General features: G+C 46.1%; 4 protein-coding genes across 4 annotated transcripts; 2 read left to right on the top strand and 2 right to left on the bottom strand.

Annotated features, from left to right (window-relative positions):
• The first annotated feature begins 5,473 nt into the window (after positions 1–5,473).
• On the top strand, positions 5,474–8,950 carry Cpr56F (Cuticular protein 56F). Its single transcript, XM_086828007.1, has 2 exons — positions 5,474–5,593; positions 7,772–8,950. Exons 1-2 carry the CDS (start codon positions 5,588–5,590, stop codon positions 8,417–8,419), a joined length of 654 nt encoding a protein of 217 aa, XP_086684133.1. The 5' UTR covers positions 5,474–5,587; the 3' UTR covers positions 8,420–8,950.
• Positions 6,784–7,732, bottom strand: CkIIbeta2 (Casein kinase II beta2 subunit). The gene is made up of 2 exons (XM_020951060.2): positions 7,032–7,732; positions 6,784–6,971 (listed from the first exon to the last, which is right to left on the bottom strand). Exons 1-2 carry the CDS (start codon positions 7,580–7,582, stop codon positions 6,878–6,880), a joined length of 645 nt encoding a protein of 214 aa, XP_020806719.1. The 5' UTR covers positions 7,583–7,732; the 3' UTR covers positions 6,784–6,877.
• On the bottom strand, positions 8,375–10,003 carry LOC110182872 (uncharacterized). The gene is made up of 3 exons (XM_086828008.1): positions 9,805–10,003; positions 9,687–9,735; positions 8,375–9,631 (listed from the first exon to the last, which is right to left on the bottom strand). The coding sequence occupies exons 2-3, from the start codon at positions 9,696–9,698 to the stop codon at positions 9,086–9,088; spliced, it is 558 nt and encodes a 185-aa protein (XP_086684134.1). The 5' UTR covers positions 9,699–9,735; positions 9,805–10,003; the 3' UTR covers positions 8,375–9,085.
• Positions 10,004–10,449: 446 nt separating this feature from the next.
• LOC110182917 (VWFA and cache domain-containing protein CG16868) lies at positions 10,450–16,032 on the top strand. Its single transcript, XM_020951079.2, has 6 exons — positions 10,450–10,721; positions 10,787–11,132; positions 11,191–11,968; positions 12,032–12,709; positions 12,768–13,361; positions 13,421–16,032. Exons 2-6 carry the CDS (start codon positions 10,848–10,850, stop codon positions 15,484–15,486), a joined length of 4,401 nt encoding a protein of 1,466 aa, XP_020806738.2. The 5' UTR covers positions 10,450–10,721; positions 10,787–10,847; the 3' UTR covers positions 15,487–16,032.
• Positions 16,033–16,227: the final 195 nt, after the last annotated feature.

Below are 16,227 nucleotides of genomic sequence, written 5' to 3'. Positions count from 1 at the left end.
CTCTGATATCCCAATTTGACCCAACCTGGACCCATGCCGCCCCACTAAACCTCTGTATCTTCAGCCCAATCTTGCACAATCATCTGCATCTTCTGGCTGGCTGAAATAGAAAGTGTTTTTCAGATCTCCATGAAGCTGGGTTTCTTGGCCCAACTTGGCGCTTGGTTAAATTCCATGATCATTTTACTTGTTGATTTCTTCACTTGCTTCACTTGTGATGCTCTTTATTAAAGTTTTCAGTGCTTTGTAGTTGTGGCTGTTATTGTTTTCTCTGTTTGGATTTTAATTGTTTTATAAGCCACAGTAAAGACCAACAGTGGGACTATTTGTTAGTAAATTATTCAAATATTAATAATATTTAGCAATATTAGAGTTTCAAAAGAGGGAGTTCATCGGATTTTTCATCCGAATAGCGAAAGGATCCACAAAATAATAAATAATAGTAAATAGAAATATTAAACCTCAATTTACTTATATTTTGAAGGAAACTATTATAATATTAGCAGGAAATAAAACGGATGAACTAAGCTTCCTATTCATATAGAGTTTCTCCGAGATGCCCATCCCTATTTTATTGACCACCTCTTCGCCCATTTCCTACCACTGTGCACTTCGACTTGGAGTTCAATTCAGATGAATTACAGACGAAAATCATATTTTGTGGCCCATTCCAGCGTGTAAGAGTTTCAATGTCAATGTTATAGTCAAGCTAAGGATGAGGCCTCTGGGGTTCAAAGCCATGGATCCATTGGTAACCCAACCTTTTTCTCCTCGGATAGCACAGAGTTCGCTGGAGTTGGAATTGTAGCTGAAGTTGGAAGGCGGAAGTGGGGTCCAAGTGCTCATCGATGATATGCCAACGTGCGAGAATCGTAGGCATGTTTGCTCGTCTATTAATATGTGTGCGCTGATTCAGTTTTGGAATCCAAGATGCTGATGTGGGTAGGCCCGCAGAAAGTGCCAATTAAAAGCCCCACCGAAACAGAAACATGTTGACCCCCACGCAAGAGGATGTAGCCGGAGCTCGAGTTCTTACAAGTGGCGTCGAGTTGATCCACACGTAGCGCGTCCAGCGCTTGGCAAGCGGATTAGCCGCGAACTCGTATCATCTTATCTCTGTGCAATCTCCTCAGGTATTCCAGGGCCGGAATAGACAATGGGCCATTCAGTCCAGCCGCTGACCCGCAGTGCATGCCATGTCCCGGTGTCCAAACACGCACACTCGTCGAACGTTCTCTACGATTGATTTCGGCCATCTAATGTGGCTCAGTTCGGGCTTTTGAATTGCGTAACCGCAACACAAGCCACAGAGATCCGTGTATGCAGAGACAATCCCCCAAACAAAAGGCACATTTTTCGGTAGCTGCAACATCATCTCATTTGTTGCCTTCGCTGACAGTGGGAACAATTTTTATGACCACTGGGGCCGTAAATAAATCACAGGACCCAAAGCTAGCATCGCCCACAAAATGTAATGTTTAGTCACTACCAGACAAAAGCGTTTGCGTGTGTATTTACACGGGGAAAAAAGGTGCTCTAAGAGCAGATTAGACTACTTCAAAATCACAAGTAATCATTTCCAAATTTAATTTGATAGGTTTTAGGTGCTTAAAGTCAAAGGAAGCTTCCCAAAGATGTTAAAACTCATTAAAGTATTTTCCACATTTTCTATCAATTGCTTTTCTTGGTTTTACTTGATACAAAAAGTAATAAGTAAGTATTATTTTCTATATCGATATAGTACTTTTTCCAAGTGTCACTCTGCCGCATCAATCATTGCACCTCCCCGGCCTTCCCTGATTGAGCACCATCAGAATGTCTCGTGCAGCCTCTTCTGCCCCGCCGTTCTGTTTCAAGTTTAATTGCTTCGCATACGTTTTAATTATGCCGAGTACCTAGTACCCAGAGTACATACTCTGGTGCTGAGATCCAAGAGATGGGAGCACTTGCAGCGACTAATTTGGCAATTTGGCCAACTGCACGGCTGTGTGAGTGTAATTACTTTATGGAGTGCACTGCGAATGCGTCTTTTATGACAGCCATTGAAGTGCAGAGCGCGATCGAGATCGCGTCCATCGCTCAAATGCCAGAGGTGAGCAGCCACGGAGCAGGAGATGGAGGAGATGGATGGCCAGAAGATTCCCAGGTGTGACCTTCGCGTGCTCGAGAGGAGTGACAAACTAGTTAGATTTTGATGGAATGTTATCGGTAACTGCCGGGATAACTAGTTATGAATGCAAAAGACTTCTTGAAGAGAGATTAGCTGATTCAATTGGATTGTACGGTGTGGGAAGTAGTTTTTAATTAAAAATTCATTGTGTCAAAGTAATTAAAGTTATCGATAAGGAAATTTTCCTAGACTTTTGACTTTTCCTACCTAGAATTAAGAGTTTTTACTTTAGAAAATTCTCAAGTTTAATGTTGGGGCGCTAAACTTTGCAGTGTTACATTACAAGACAGAATTTTGGTTTAGTGTTTAGCAACTCATGTGTTTTTAATACATTTGTACACAAATTTAAAGATAATGTCAAGTTATACAGAAGTTCTGTTAGATTGCCTTGTACATATAGTATCATATAGAGTCGAAGACCCGTCCTCCTGTCTGCTATTTGTTATTCATAGTAAGGAATTCCTTTTCCAGACCATCACTTCCTCATATCCATTCTACAAAGTATAGTATACTCCACACCCAGATTACTTACTCATACTTAATTCCGCTCGATTTATCTCAGTTCAATGCAAAATGTCAAAGTTTGGCAATTTTGTGTGTGAGTCAAGCGACTTTTACTCCGATTCTGGCAAGAGGCAGCGACCTTCGCGTCGGGCGAAAAATGCAGTCGGCGAGCTGTGAGCCAGCGGAGATCACTCTCGAAAGATCATCATAAAGAGTGCTTCGATATATCGAAGCAAAGTGCGGCGCAATTTAAATTTTACATCAAAAGATGCCTTAATTGATTCGGTCCGTAGATCCGTCTATCTGGGGGGCCGTGCATCGGAAATTATCGTAGTTTAATTTAAATTATACGTTGGCCCGGCCACTCGTCAGCATTCTAGGTTTCAAAGCAAACACAGAAACAAATCGGGCGATACAGATACAGATACAGATACAGGTTAGTTGTAAGTATTTCAAGGTCCACCCCTCTCGAAGCTCTAGTGAAACCAACAACCAAAAGCCAACAGGCATCTGCCATCGGGCATCAAGAAATTAGAGATCGTCTTTGTCTTTGAGTTGGCGCATCATCACCTATCTGGCTGGCTGGGTGCCATTAGCTTCCCTCTCTAGTCTGGCACGTTCAATGTAAATTAGCCGATGCAGGAAATTAAATGATTTTTTAATGTGCTGGAAAAATGATTACAGACGTACAAAAACAAAAAAAGTCTGGCCAAAAGATGCTGAAAACCGAAAACAGAGCTCAAGTTGTTTATGGAGTGCTATTGAATATGAATTTCAACTGTGTTCCGCTCGAGAAGGGAGTGGAGTGGAGTGGTGTGGTGTGGTGTGGGGCAAGGAATGCGGTAAACGAAGTTTTATTTAATTGTTTTGTTTACAATCCCCAGACTCACATTCATGTTCATACACAACCCCGTATTAGCCATTATAAAGTTTGCCTTTAGCCTGTTATAGTTTTTGCCTGTTTATTATTGCATATTTGCAAACATCAAACTTCAAATGATCTTGGCAATTACAAACTCTGGCAAACTCTTTGCAGTTTTATTCTCTAATTTATTTTTATTGTGGTCTGCGGCAAGGTCGCATTATTACTTGCAGAAAAGCGCGTTGCGGAATTGGCCGCCAAGGAAGCTATCGTTTCATCCCTTCATCATTACGGGGCGGGGCATCGATTCGGCCTTTGAATTTACTTTACAACTCATAAACTTGGCATTATCGAATGTGAAAGTCAGCTCGTGCCAAATCGCATAATGAGCTGCGGTCGCCTCGGCCACCGTTATGGCAATATGGCAAAATGCCTGCCAACAATCTCATTTGATTCGCATTTTTCGATCAATGAGCCAGAGACAATTGTCCAAAGAAATATTTGCAGATCGTGACGAATGCTACGCCCACCGTTTAAGTGAATATGGAATATGGCAATAAATACATATATTGAGTTACCTTTTCCCCCTTGTCAAGTGCGGTGTTTCAAGTACTTTTCAAAAGAGTTCAAGTTATCCTTTGTGTTATGCAATCGACTTTTTGATGGGATAAGCAAATATTCAACAAAGATATTAGATAAATCAAGTTTGGGTTATGTGTACAGGAAACCAAAAAAATAAAACTAAATATTCAAGGAAAAAAAGCTCAACTCTGTAAACAAATTAGAAATATACAAATATAAGAAATGTATTAGAAAAAACTATTCTAATTACAGGGGAGAATGAAGTTCTTCTTTAAAATATCATTTAATTCGTGTCGCTTGTATTATTAAATGCAATTTTACATATTTTAAATAATTGCGAAAAACGGATATCGGACCTGTTACAACCCCTTTTTAGCTCTTATGCGGATTTAATATATAAAAAACAAGTTGGATCTCCAATTAAATTCACTTAAGACTCTTGGCAAATGTTTAAGCCACTATTTCTTGTTGAATTCCCCACATTATAGCATACATTTTTCCCAGCTAGATAGATAGATATCTAGATAGCTAGATGGCTTATCTGAAAATCATTTTGAAATGCTATTTCCCTTGCTATGCTCACATCTCAATTGCAGCTTATCCGACCTGAAACCATGTCAACGCCAATCAAAACAGTTGCATCTGTGAACTCCAGGCCAAGACTCCCACGCACTAAAGGGAACAATTTGCAGCAGCATTACCCAAAGGTAAAGGCAAACCGAGTTCCGAGTTCGTTGCCAGAGTCTTTTGTTTTCCCGCCCTGTGTGAGGCGGCCACCGCCGAAGCTGCCGCTCGACTGACTGCGATCGGAGATGAAGATGCGTGGAGCAGCTGGCTCCGCGGACTCCGCTCACTTTGCTGCCACCGTCGGCGTCTCTGCCCCGGCGCATGACTAATTCCATTACAATAAGTGTTTCTGCTATTACACGAAGAGCAACAAATGTTTATGGCCTGCAGCCGCAGGAGCGCATTACTCCCGCGTCTGGGATGTCGCCGGAGCGCTCATCTCCGCTCATTTGCCGAACAGTGAAACGAAGCCAGCAGCCATGCAGCAGCAGTCGTCAAAATGTTTGGCGCTTTAATTTCAAAGTAACTAGTTTACTATAACAAACCTCTTTTCTCGCGAGCGCTGAGAGCGATCTGCCAGCTCTTCCTCCAACTCTCCGTGCTTTGCATTATTTTGTAATGTTTTCTGAGTGCTCGTTCGGAGCTCTTTTTTTTCTAACCGAAAAATTGAAATAACGAACTGGGAATTGAAATGGGGGAAAAAAAAACACTTTTTGGCGCGCAATTTTTCGAAGTCGACGTCGACGCGGCAGCGTTCGTTTCAAATATAAATACTGGCCTACGAAATTGTTTCAGTATCACAATCAAGTCAACCATCTTCGCAAGAAGAACCCAGCCAACAGAGCAAGTTAACAAAAACCGTTTTCGTGTGTGCCAAAACCCCAAACAAGTGACAACACAAAATGAAGGTATATAGATTCCACACCAAAGAACTGTCAAGTCAAGTCAAGTGTAACAAGTGGTGTGCTGTGTGAAACTGAGTCCTGACAACAGGACATATTAGCAGAAATCTAAATAAGGATATATAGATACGTTTAAACTCATGCAGGATTATAAGAGAAAAGCATCGAAAGATGTTATGTAGACTGCCAGGATAATAAGTTATGAATGCCAGTGAATCTAAGAACCAGAAATTAAGATTAATCATTTTGTTGTCCTTAATTACTAGCACTCCTCCCTTCAGTTAAAATAACGATTAACTTATCTTTTAAACTCGTTCAACAAAGCGCCAAAAAAACAAGCATGTAGCCCTCGTTTAAAATCGATTTTTGGCAATTGATCAATCAATCAATTAAACAACTTATCAAGCTAATGAAGCCTTGATGGTCTCGGAAAGGGAAAAGAAGAAATACGAATCTGTGAGCCATATTAAAAGTCAAGTTCAGCAGGGCGATTAATCAAGCCAGGGGGATCCGCATAATAAATTTCATAAGCTGCCATCATCGCTGCTAAGATAGCCATCCATTTAGCCGAAGGGGGCTACTGTGTATTCGCTGGCTTTTGGAATTAGAACACGACACCTCCGATGATACATATCTCTGTGCCGCGTCCGCCTGGGAAACAATTGCAGCCAGCGATCCCATTACCTTTTCTAGGGTGTGGGTAACGAACAGTAGCGGCGGGTCATTTTGCAATGCATAAATTAAACAAACTTTTAAGTGGCGGAAGAAGAACAACTGGACATGCCCAAGTACGGCGGCAGTCTGGCGATGACCAGGCGGCGATAAAAGGCAGACAAAGGCAGACGCTAGACGCAAGAAGCTGTTCAAAGCGTAGCATTTTAACGCCAATGAAGCATGAAAGTCATTGGGCAGAAGCTCTTTCGACAAAAAACAAGAAAACATTCGGAAACGTGTTGTGCAAGCCTTCGCCGCCGATGTTCTCCCACAGGTTGCCCGCGCCACACGGCGTATACTTAACATTCAGACGCATTGCACAAGAGCGAGATCAGCCCTTCACTTGCTTTAACTTGGCCATAATCCGATCCGAGCTTCGCCTGAGACCCAATTACCGCAGATTTGCATATGCCTCTGCGGCGGCTAAATGCTGCCAAGAAAAAAGACAATGCTGTAGCTGGCCAAAACAAAAGATTGTCAAGTTATGATTATGAGAGTTTAATGAGCTGGCAGCAAGCCTATGGCTACAAAGGGGTACAAAACATGGGTTTCACATGGGAAATTTCGCTCAAAACATTAGTGATCGGATTTGATTTCTGGGGTCCCTGCCAGATCCTTGGAAGTATCGCAGTGTTTGTAGGCAGTTTGGTGAATCTTGAAGCCATACAATCTGGCGGAAATAGAGAATGCTTTAGTATGGCAATGTATTAAATTTCTATTATCTGCTTACCTGGGAATAAACTTCTGCTTGGCCCGCTTGGGTCTCGCCTCGGGATGCACCATAAAGGCCATGTGCGGGAAGCCGGTGCCAAAGAAGGCTCCATCAAGATTGGAATGACGTGCTGCCTTCGGGTAGTAGACATCGTTGCACCTGGGACAGTAGACGCGGACCATCTCCTCGCCAGGATTATCGGACAGACCAATGGGCAGCACTGCCTGGTGCTGGCAAAAGGATCTAGGACATGTGCCAAAGGCACCCTTGTAGTACTTGTCTAGCATCAGATCGATGCCACGATTGGTGAGAATGAAACGGGCATGGATGAGCCCGTACAGCTTCTCAGCGCTCGCCTCCAGCTCCGACTCTGGCGGCAGGTCCGAGGCCGAACCCGAGCTAAGATCAAGGATCACTTCCAGGGCACAGCGATAGTTGGTTACATTCGAGTCGAGGAAGTTCAAGTTGAACTTGTCCTGAATATAGTCCTCGTCCACCTCGCAGAAGAACTCGTTGCCACGCTGCCGGCAGAACCATGGGATCCAGGCGGTCTCATCCGAGTCGGACATGGCCGTCTTATACAAAGCTCTCAATTCCAATGACTATATTGTAGATAGAGGACACCTACTGCTTAAATTACATATAATTTTGAAAGGCTGCTGTCAAAGTCAGGCGGTTTTCTCAAAGGCTTCTTAGTTCTAGTGTTCTCATTAATTAAATTTTTAATTTTATAAAAATAACTTGACATTTTCCCTTAGTGCTTTACGTCGATCGCGTTGCTCGTGTGCCTGGCTGCCTGGACCCATGCGGAACCCCCAGTGCCCCAGAACCAGTATCTGCCGCCCAACCAATCGCCCCAAGCGCCGTCCAACAACTATCTGCCCCCTACGCAGGGCTACCAGACGCCATCGAACAATTATCTGCCGCCCCAGCGGACTGGCGGCAACGGAGGAGCGCCCAGCAATAGCTACGGAGCCCCCATCGCTCCACCCCAGGGTCAATACGGTGCTCCAGCACTGACGGGTGCCATCTTCAAGGGCGGCAACGGAAACGGCAACGGCGGATATGGCGGCGGCAACGGCAACGGCAACGGCTATGGACAGCGCGATGAGGAGCAGTACGGCCCGGCCAAGTATGAGTTCAAGTACGACGTGCAGGACTACGAGTCGGGCAACGACTTCGGACACATGGAGTCTCGCGATGGTGATCTCGCCGTGGGCCGCTACTACGTGCTCTTGCCCGATGGCCGCAAGCAGATCGTGGAGTACGAGGCCGACCAGAACGGATACCGCCCCACCATCCGCTACGAGCAGGTGGGCAATGGCAACGGAAACGGAAATGGCAACGGACGCAATGGCGGCGGCTACGACAGCAACGCGCAGCAGGGCAAGTTCAACGGCTACTAAAGAGGGGCAGAGTGGTATCCCGATTTAGGTCGACCCGCAGCTATACTCGTCTACTTCACGGGATCGCTGGCCGAGTATTAGGCGTTCACACAGCCAGGGGGCCAGCGGTCGCAGTCAGTCTCTATCCGTCTTTATCTGCCTTTACTCTGCCTCACTTAATCTCTCGCCCTAGTGGGACGGCCGCCATTTTGCCATAGACAGGCGCGTTCCTTCCGTTTTCGTTTCATTACCGTTTGTTTCCCCTAGCTGTTTATGCCCGGAACTACTTGCCGTTTTGTTTTGTTTAAGCGCCTCTTCATTTTGTGTTAGTCCACGCACACACACACAAAAACACACCCACTCACACACATTACACACACACATGTGACCATTACGCATTCATACATACATGCATAAGGATTGTACTTAGTTTTTAAAATGAAAATGAAAAATTCGAAAGCGAAACGAACTTATGAGATTTTTGTGTATATTTAATAATTATTAAATGAATAAAGAAGCATTTTTGTATAAAACAAAGACAAAAAAAAGAAAGTCCAAAATGTGTTTTGACTGTATAGAAAAGATAAATTTCATTAAGTTTAAGTAAACTATCCTTCAAATCTTCTCTGAAAATATAAGCTTGGATTCATTATAATTTCGATCGGAATGAAAAAAAGATTATTATGATCACTTCTTCAACACCCTTTCCAATTGTCCCTGGCTATTGTATCGGTACACAGGATCCTTGAGCTGTCCCACAGTGGAGTAACTCAGCCGAGCTGTGAAATCCTCATCGCTTCCATTCTGCTCAGAGCTGAAAGTAACTCTCTGAAGTTTATTATCCTGAGATATTATGAAGTAGCGTCCTTCCTTGATGCTGGACTGATTGGGTTGAGATGAGTCCTTGGGAATTACTGGCTCCTCCTCGTCGGGATAGACTATTTTGAAACCAGGATCTGGTGGACCATATTGGTTTGACGGACGGGAAATAGGCTGTAGAATTCCAGCTTCGGGTTTATCCAATTTCTGGGATGGATAGACCTGTTCCACTCGCGCCTTGGTGATCTGCACATCCGGATTCGTATTCCTAGCCGGTAGGTACTCATTGGGTAGATTAAACGGAATCTGCGGTTGCCAGCCAGCTGGAGCATATGGAGCATACGGAGCAATTCGGACAATTGGGGCCTCTGGATCACCTCGGACAAAGACCAGGAGAGCAACCAATGGAAGAATCTTTAAGGATGACTATTTAAAATACCACCTTACTGATGATCAAATCACTCTGTACCTTTGCTTGCATTTTGATGAACGTTGCAATTGAAACTGCAGCTGAACGTCTTTAAGTTGGGCATTTTTATATTGATTTATATCAAACCACTGATGTCTTTATTATGCCGGACACGCACCTTGTCGGTTTGACACCAATTGGACTGCATCTGTTCCATCTCAGCCTACATAGTCACGTATCCAACCGACAAAAAGAAGAAACGAGTCACAGCCTTGACAGCGGATGAGCGAATAATTGGCAAAGGCTCAAAATTGCATTCGCTTAAATAAGTTGGTTGCCTCTGCAAACATTTTATTTACTACAATTTTGAAAAACGAAAGTATTAGGGCAACTTATGTTATTATAATAATATTAATTAAGTCCTAAGTAGCACCAGATTGATACACCATCATTTGATTAGAACCGGATGAACTTGTCAGAGGAAAAGGCAAATATAATTAAATTGTCTTTTGATAAATAAATATACATGAGAGGCCACATTCTGCCATGTATATAAATATCACTAGATTATCAGATATATTAACTTCATATACCCTATTATTTTCATGTTTCAAACATAGTTTGTGTTTCAATAGAAAGACTTTTATTAGATTTATTTGGTTTGACTATTATTTCATATTTATTTTAATAAAATCTTCTGATATTTAAGTTATATATGACATAAAATAAAAATAAAACAAAAACGGTCCATTTCTACGTTATTTTAGGGTGACCGCACTGTACACTGCAATTTGAATTTTTTTAAAATACCGCATATGGTATTTTTGTTTCTTCTTTGTTATGGATTCTTGCTCTGACCCAGCCACGGTCACACCATCTAGATGGAATTTTTTTTAGAAAGAACTGCAGTTTGACAAAACTATTTATTTATTTAGTTAAAAAAAGGATAATTATGTTGTTTCTATGTTAAATGTGTGTTGTCCCTGTGCAAGTAACCCATGTCCACGTCTATGTCCAGCTTTACGTTAGCGCAGCTACGAAATATCTGTTAAGAAATTTCATAAACAAAACGGCGTGGAGGTCGGGGTGATCCTGGTAATACATAGAAAACACCCAGCACCGTGGATAACTTTCTAACATTGTTGTGTTGCCCCGTCCAGGTATGCGGTAAGCCGATGAGCATGTACCAGTGGCCGCGCAGCTTCCAGGATACCCGAAATCATGTGGCCCAGCTGCAGCTTCCATATTACGCTGCTCGCCCTGGGCGCGTTGGCGTCCACGACTAGCAGTCAACAAGTTCCTCTAGCCATAGCCAACACAACTAGCAACAAAGTGCCTACGGATGCCGGGGGAGACGTGGTCGCCGGCTTCATGCCGCTGCAGCAGTCGCCAGCCAGCATATTCTTCGTGAACTACAATCAGCAGAATGCTATGCAGTTGCGACACAGCATGGAGGGCAAGCTTCGGAACATACGCAATGTGGAAATGCGTGTGGCCAAGATCCAGGTAAGATTCCTTTCCTGTTTCCAAATAAAATCAGTTATAACACCCTTGTGCACTTTAGGAAATCTTTGACTCTATGCATATGACCAGCGCCAATGGAGGAGGTGGGGCGCAAGTTCGCCAGACCGTAAACAACAACGAGAGCGGACTGGCCAATTCCCAATTGCAGCGGGATTTACAGCTGTTCAGCAGTCGCCTTGGCAAGAAGCTGCAAAAGGCCACACATGTTGTGCTGGAACTACGCGAACTCCTGCGTTACAACCTGACCAAGGTCTGGCAATACAGCTACGACGATGAGGATGAGGAGGAGAGCGATCTGGATCTGGAGATGGAGATGGAGGACCTACATGCCAGAAACACTGCCTCACCATCCACGGATCATATGCAGCTTTATTTGAACAGCCAAATCGAGAGCTGTCAGCCTGACGACTATGACACCGAGGTGGATGCTATCTCAGGGTCCTCGTCCTCGGCCCAGTCAATTCATTACAACAAGCAGCAGATCCAAATCCTCAACTATCTCAAGTCGGACGATGGGCGCGCCACGTTCCTAAACGAGAACAATGCCCGTTCCCTGGCGGTCAACGGCTACATATCGGATCAACTGCTCCAACTTAAGCGCAGGCTCAGTCGAAGCGAGGCGGATAAATCGAATAGCAAGCCCAGCAGCGGCAACCACTTCAAGCATATCTACTTCCTGTCCAATTCGGACGGGGCCTCTGCCAGCCTCCATTTTCGGCAGCTCTACGTTTCAGCCATTAAGCAAAAGTACGTTCTGCTCCTCATCGACGTGGGATCGGCACTAAATTCTGAATTGTTTGACCTAACAAAGAGCTTTGGTAAGTGTACATAACTTTATTACAATTATTATAATTAGTTCTATCAATAAATCTTGTTCGCAGTTCACGAGATGCTTCAGCTGCTGGAGGATACGGATAAGGTCTCCCTGGTGACCGTTTCCAGCGAGGCGAGCTTCATGTCCTTGGAAGCATTTCCCGCTGAGGCTGGCCACGGTATCTACAGTGCCACGCGTGGCCACAAGGAGGAGATCATCAGCTACATAAATAACTTGAGCCGGGCTCAGGCCCTTACAAATCACTCATTGGGTTTTGAGTACGCCTTCGATTTGCTGCATCGACTGCAGCAATCGGGAATGATAAACACAGCCGACCAACCAGTGGAGTTTGTCTACGTTACACGCGGTCTATTGACCAACTTATCCGATGCCATGGCCGTGCTGCGAGTGGTGGCTGAGGGTCAGCGACGGCTCAAGGCTCCGGTGATCATTAACACCTGTGCCGTGGTACTTGACGAGAAGCGGATTATGTACGAGAAGCAGTTTCTGAGCGATGTGGCCACGCAGAACTACACCAAGTACGAGATTGATGTGACCAGTTGGTGGCCCAGGGCAGGACAGCAGGCAACGCAGTTGGCTGGGCGCTTTTTCGTGTTAAGCAAACTGCACGCGGAGACGTCGCTGCCCCAAACAAGCTCGCGGATATTTGGTCAGCTCTTTCAAGAGCACTATCTAACGGATACATTGGAGGTTCATCCCCCGGTTGTGGACGCAGACAGTGGAGGTAAGTTTTGACAACCAAATAAGTAGCCTTTCCTTGCTCAAAAATAGTATTCTTACAGATGTCCTTGTCTCTATAACGCATGCCGTTCCTCCGTACGGCGTTGTGGGCGTAAACTTGTACCTGGCGGATCTGCTAGAGGATCTGCTTAACTATCCCAGTGCTGCTGCCTCTAGTGCCAAGCAGGGAGGCAGTGGCTATGCCTTTCTACTTGATCGGTCCACGGGAAACACTCTTGCCCATCCGGCGTTTCCGCGGCCACTGATCCAGCGCGAGACCTCGTATCCAGTGAATATAGCTTACCTGGAGAACGCCACCGACTTCTCCAGTCTGATACGGGAGCGCCTCCTACACGAGGAGAGCGGCAATGCCACCGCCGATGTATATGTTGGAAAGCAGCGCCTACAGCGCACCTACCACTGGCAGTCAGTGCTGGGCTTCTACGTGCTGTGCCTGGTGAGCAACGGGGGCGACTCGCTGAGGAATGCCTCTAACACGGGCTCGCAACGATATAACCTAAAGGACACCGTGTCCAACTATGAGCCTGGATATTATGGAGAGAGCATGGATCTGTTGTACCACCGCCTGGACCTCAACCAGGCCGGCAGCGGGCAGCCAAAGATCTGTCGCTACTTTAGACAAATGGCAACCTTGGGTAAGTGCTTCCTTCAGTGTTTGTCGAAAGCAAGTCGTAATCATCGTTCTCCATTGCAGACGCTCCCACTCTTTTCCTTAGTGCCGCTGCCTTCGAGTCTCCGTTTGGATTCCTGCACAACAATCGACCGCGCACACAGCTTCGCCATGTTGAGTCCATAATGGCCTATCTTCGCGATTCGAGTGGTCTGCTGGCCAATCCCGGGCTGCGTCCCAGCATCCGCCACGAGGTGAGTGTGCTCTATCAGGCAATGCAGCAGCTGCGCCGCCGGCACCAGGATGCCAGAGGATCACTGCGCAGCCACATCATTCGCCGGTACATGGCCAGCGTGAGCGGAGTGCTGCAATTGTACCCGGGCTGCTTGCTCAGCAGCAGCTACGATCCCACCCGGCGTCCTTGGTTCCGTCAGGCGCTGGCTCAGCCGGGCAAGATTGTGAGCACAGCTCCATACCTGGATGCAGGTGGAGCAGGATACATTATCACCATCGCGCACACCATCTTCGAAGGCAAGGCACATGCGCTGCACTCTGTTCAGCAGGACAGGCCCATTGGAGTGGTGGCCTTGGACGTCCCTTATGCCTTTTATTACCGACTGATCCTTGAGGGTACTCCGCTCTGCCAGCTGCCCCACATGAAGTGTCTGATATTCGAGCACGAGGGCTATCTGTTGGCCCATCCCAGCATGCTGCAACCGACTACGGCGACGAGAAATCAACGCCGTCCGCACGAGCACCTAACACACAAGGAGTCCTACCTGGCCAACGACGTGCTCAATCACGGCCAGCTGGTGAGGAAGCTGGGCTGCGCCAGCTACCAGAATCGCACACTGCAACGCTTCTATGCTTTCAACACCTCGCTGGCCACCATTCTAGGCAACGTGGTGCATGGCGAGCGGACCAAGTACGCAATTGCCCTGATTCGGGGCAGCAACCTCTTCGCCGCCGTGCTTAACTCTAGCTGCGATGGAGGTGCCTTTTGTCCGTGCAGCACCATCGATCGGGAGTGTCTAAACTGCAAGCGCATGGATCAAACGGACTGCGAGTGCCCCTGCGAGTGTCCCATGGTGGGCGACAGCAGCTCTCCCTCCGCCCTCGCCTACTATGCCAACTACACTCACCAATTCCCCTACTGTCCGCCACCGAGTGAGCACTTTATAGCGCTGCCACCGACCACGCAGCTGCTCAGTGCCCTGCCCAGTTGTCCAGGATCGGCGGGCACCTGCGATGCGTATTCCACGCAAAGGGAATGCCTTGGAGTGATGGGCTGCGAGTGGTGCCAGCAGGATGTAGAGGGCAATAGCTTCTCTACAGCCTTCTGTGCCTCGCAGGCCAGCTGTTTCAATGGTGTTCTTGCCTCCCTTACTCCGTATGGCGAGTTAGACGAGTTGGAGCTGCTGGCTGCCCACAATCCTCAGCGGGAGCAGCACGCCTACTCTGCCTTCGGACCACTTGGTGGAGCCATCATAGTCCTTGCCATGGTTATCGGGTTCGCCATCTATTGTTACAGACACAACCTCGATGCCCAGACTCAGGAGCAGTTTTACGTGGATTCCGTTCAGGAGGAGAACTACGGTCTGCCGCTCTCCAGATTCAACTTTGACGATTGCAAGGCGCACGATGAGCCTCCCCTGGGCGGGGGCTATGACCATGCGGCAGCTCAGCGACAGCTGATGAATGCAGCGGATATATCTCCATATCACGTGTCCAGCGGAAGCAGCTATCGCCGGCCTCCCAATGGAGAGTCGGATCATGGCTACAGCACCATGACGCCGCATGAAGACAGTTCTGACCAGCAGTGCTTCACGCTTGCGGAGCCCCTGCTGCTGCACGACAAGCGGCACAGCAAGTCGGACACCATGTCCATATCCACCTCCATATCGAGTCCAACGAACCGACAACAGTCCTCCACGCAGCCCAACACCCATCCGTACTTGAGCAATCAGCCGACCTCGAAGACGGAGCGGTACAAGCAGCAGGTACAGGCGACGCCCTCGCCCTCCCGCGACCGCGACCGAAGTTGTGTCTACGGTCAGACCACGTTGCCCCTCGAGGCGGACGAGTCCAGGCCCCATTACATATTGGCGCCCGTGACCGTGCATCGGCACATGGAGACGGCCGAGTCGTAGTCGTTGTTAAGTTTTAGAGCGTAAGATGTCCGCTTGTTTGCCAATTTAGCTGTGTAAGTTACCAACCTGGCAGTTCAACTGCCACCAGAGAGACCAGTTCGCATTCCACGCATGCTCGCTCGATGGACTCCAGTTCCGGCCCCAATGTATCTATTATCTATTAACTATTATTACTACTATTAGACCGTATATGAGTACGAGTCAAACACCAACTATTAAGTGATGACATTGTTTCTGCCATTTTTGATCGATGTATTGTATTGTATTTTACTGTAATTTATTGCAAAAGTATTACTACTATTATGTATGTGCAGCCACTATATATACTTCCAATATTTTTAGCATTTATTTGATAAGCACCAACCAACCAAGCAATGTACTTACTTGTCTGAGAATGTAAGATACCATGTCGTATACCGTTTTTTGTAAAATGTAGCTCCTAAGCTCTATCAAGTTACTAACTACCGATTTTAGTACTACACTTCTATAACATAAACATAATAGCATTGTACGTTTCAAATAAAATGTTTAAATTTTGCAAAAAAATATATATATTAGGCATTAAGAATCTAATTCTTTAAATTGTCGTTAGCTTAATTGTTATGGTTTCTAGGCTTCATATGAAAAGATAAATAACTAAGTTTAAAAAAATGCTGATGAAGAATATAGATACTTTATGAGGTCGGAGATGCCGCTTCTCTTGGCCTTAATGTATACTTCTTGTACCTCAAGACAATTCGC

This window comes from Drosophila serrata, unplaced genomic scaffold (assembly GCF_035046125.1).
Source record: "Drosophila serrata isolate PLE 108 unplaced genomic scaffold, ASM3504612v1 contig_184, whole genome shotgun sequence".
NCBI lineage: Eukaryota > Metazoa > Arthropoda > Insecta > Diptera > Drosophilidae > Drosophila > Drosophila serrata.
The sequence above is the reverse complement of the archived record's forward strand: the minus strand, read 5'-3'. Positions and strand labels throughout refer to the sequence as shown.

What these genes read in the sequence shown, in the direction of transcription:
- CkIIbeta2 (XM_020951060.2), bottom strand. Translation starts at nt 7,582, where the DNA reads ATGTCCGACTCGGATGAGACCGCCTGGATCCCATGGTTCTGCCGGCAG. An exon ending in AAGCAGAAGTTTATTCCCAG is followed by an intron (nt 6,972 to 7,031) that starts GTAAGCAGATAA and finishes TATTTCCGCCAG; the next exon opens with ATTGTATGGCTTCAAGATTC.
- LOC110182917 (XM_020951079.2), top strand. Translation starts at nt 10,848, where the DNA reads ATGTGGCCCAGCTGCAGCTTCCATATTACGCTGCTCGCCCTGGGCGCG. An exon ending in TGACCTAACAAAGAGCTTTG is followed by an intron (nt 11,969 to 12,031) that starts GTAAGTGTACAT and finishes TCTTGTTCGCAG; the next exon opens with TTCACGAGATGCTTCAGCTG. An exon ending in TGTGGACGCAGACAGTGGAG is followed by an intron (nt 12,710 to 12,767) that starts GTAAGTTTTGAC and finishes GTATTCTTACAG; the next exon opens with ATGTCCTTGTCTCTATAACG.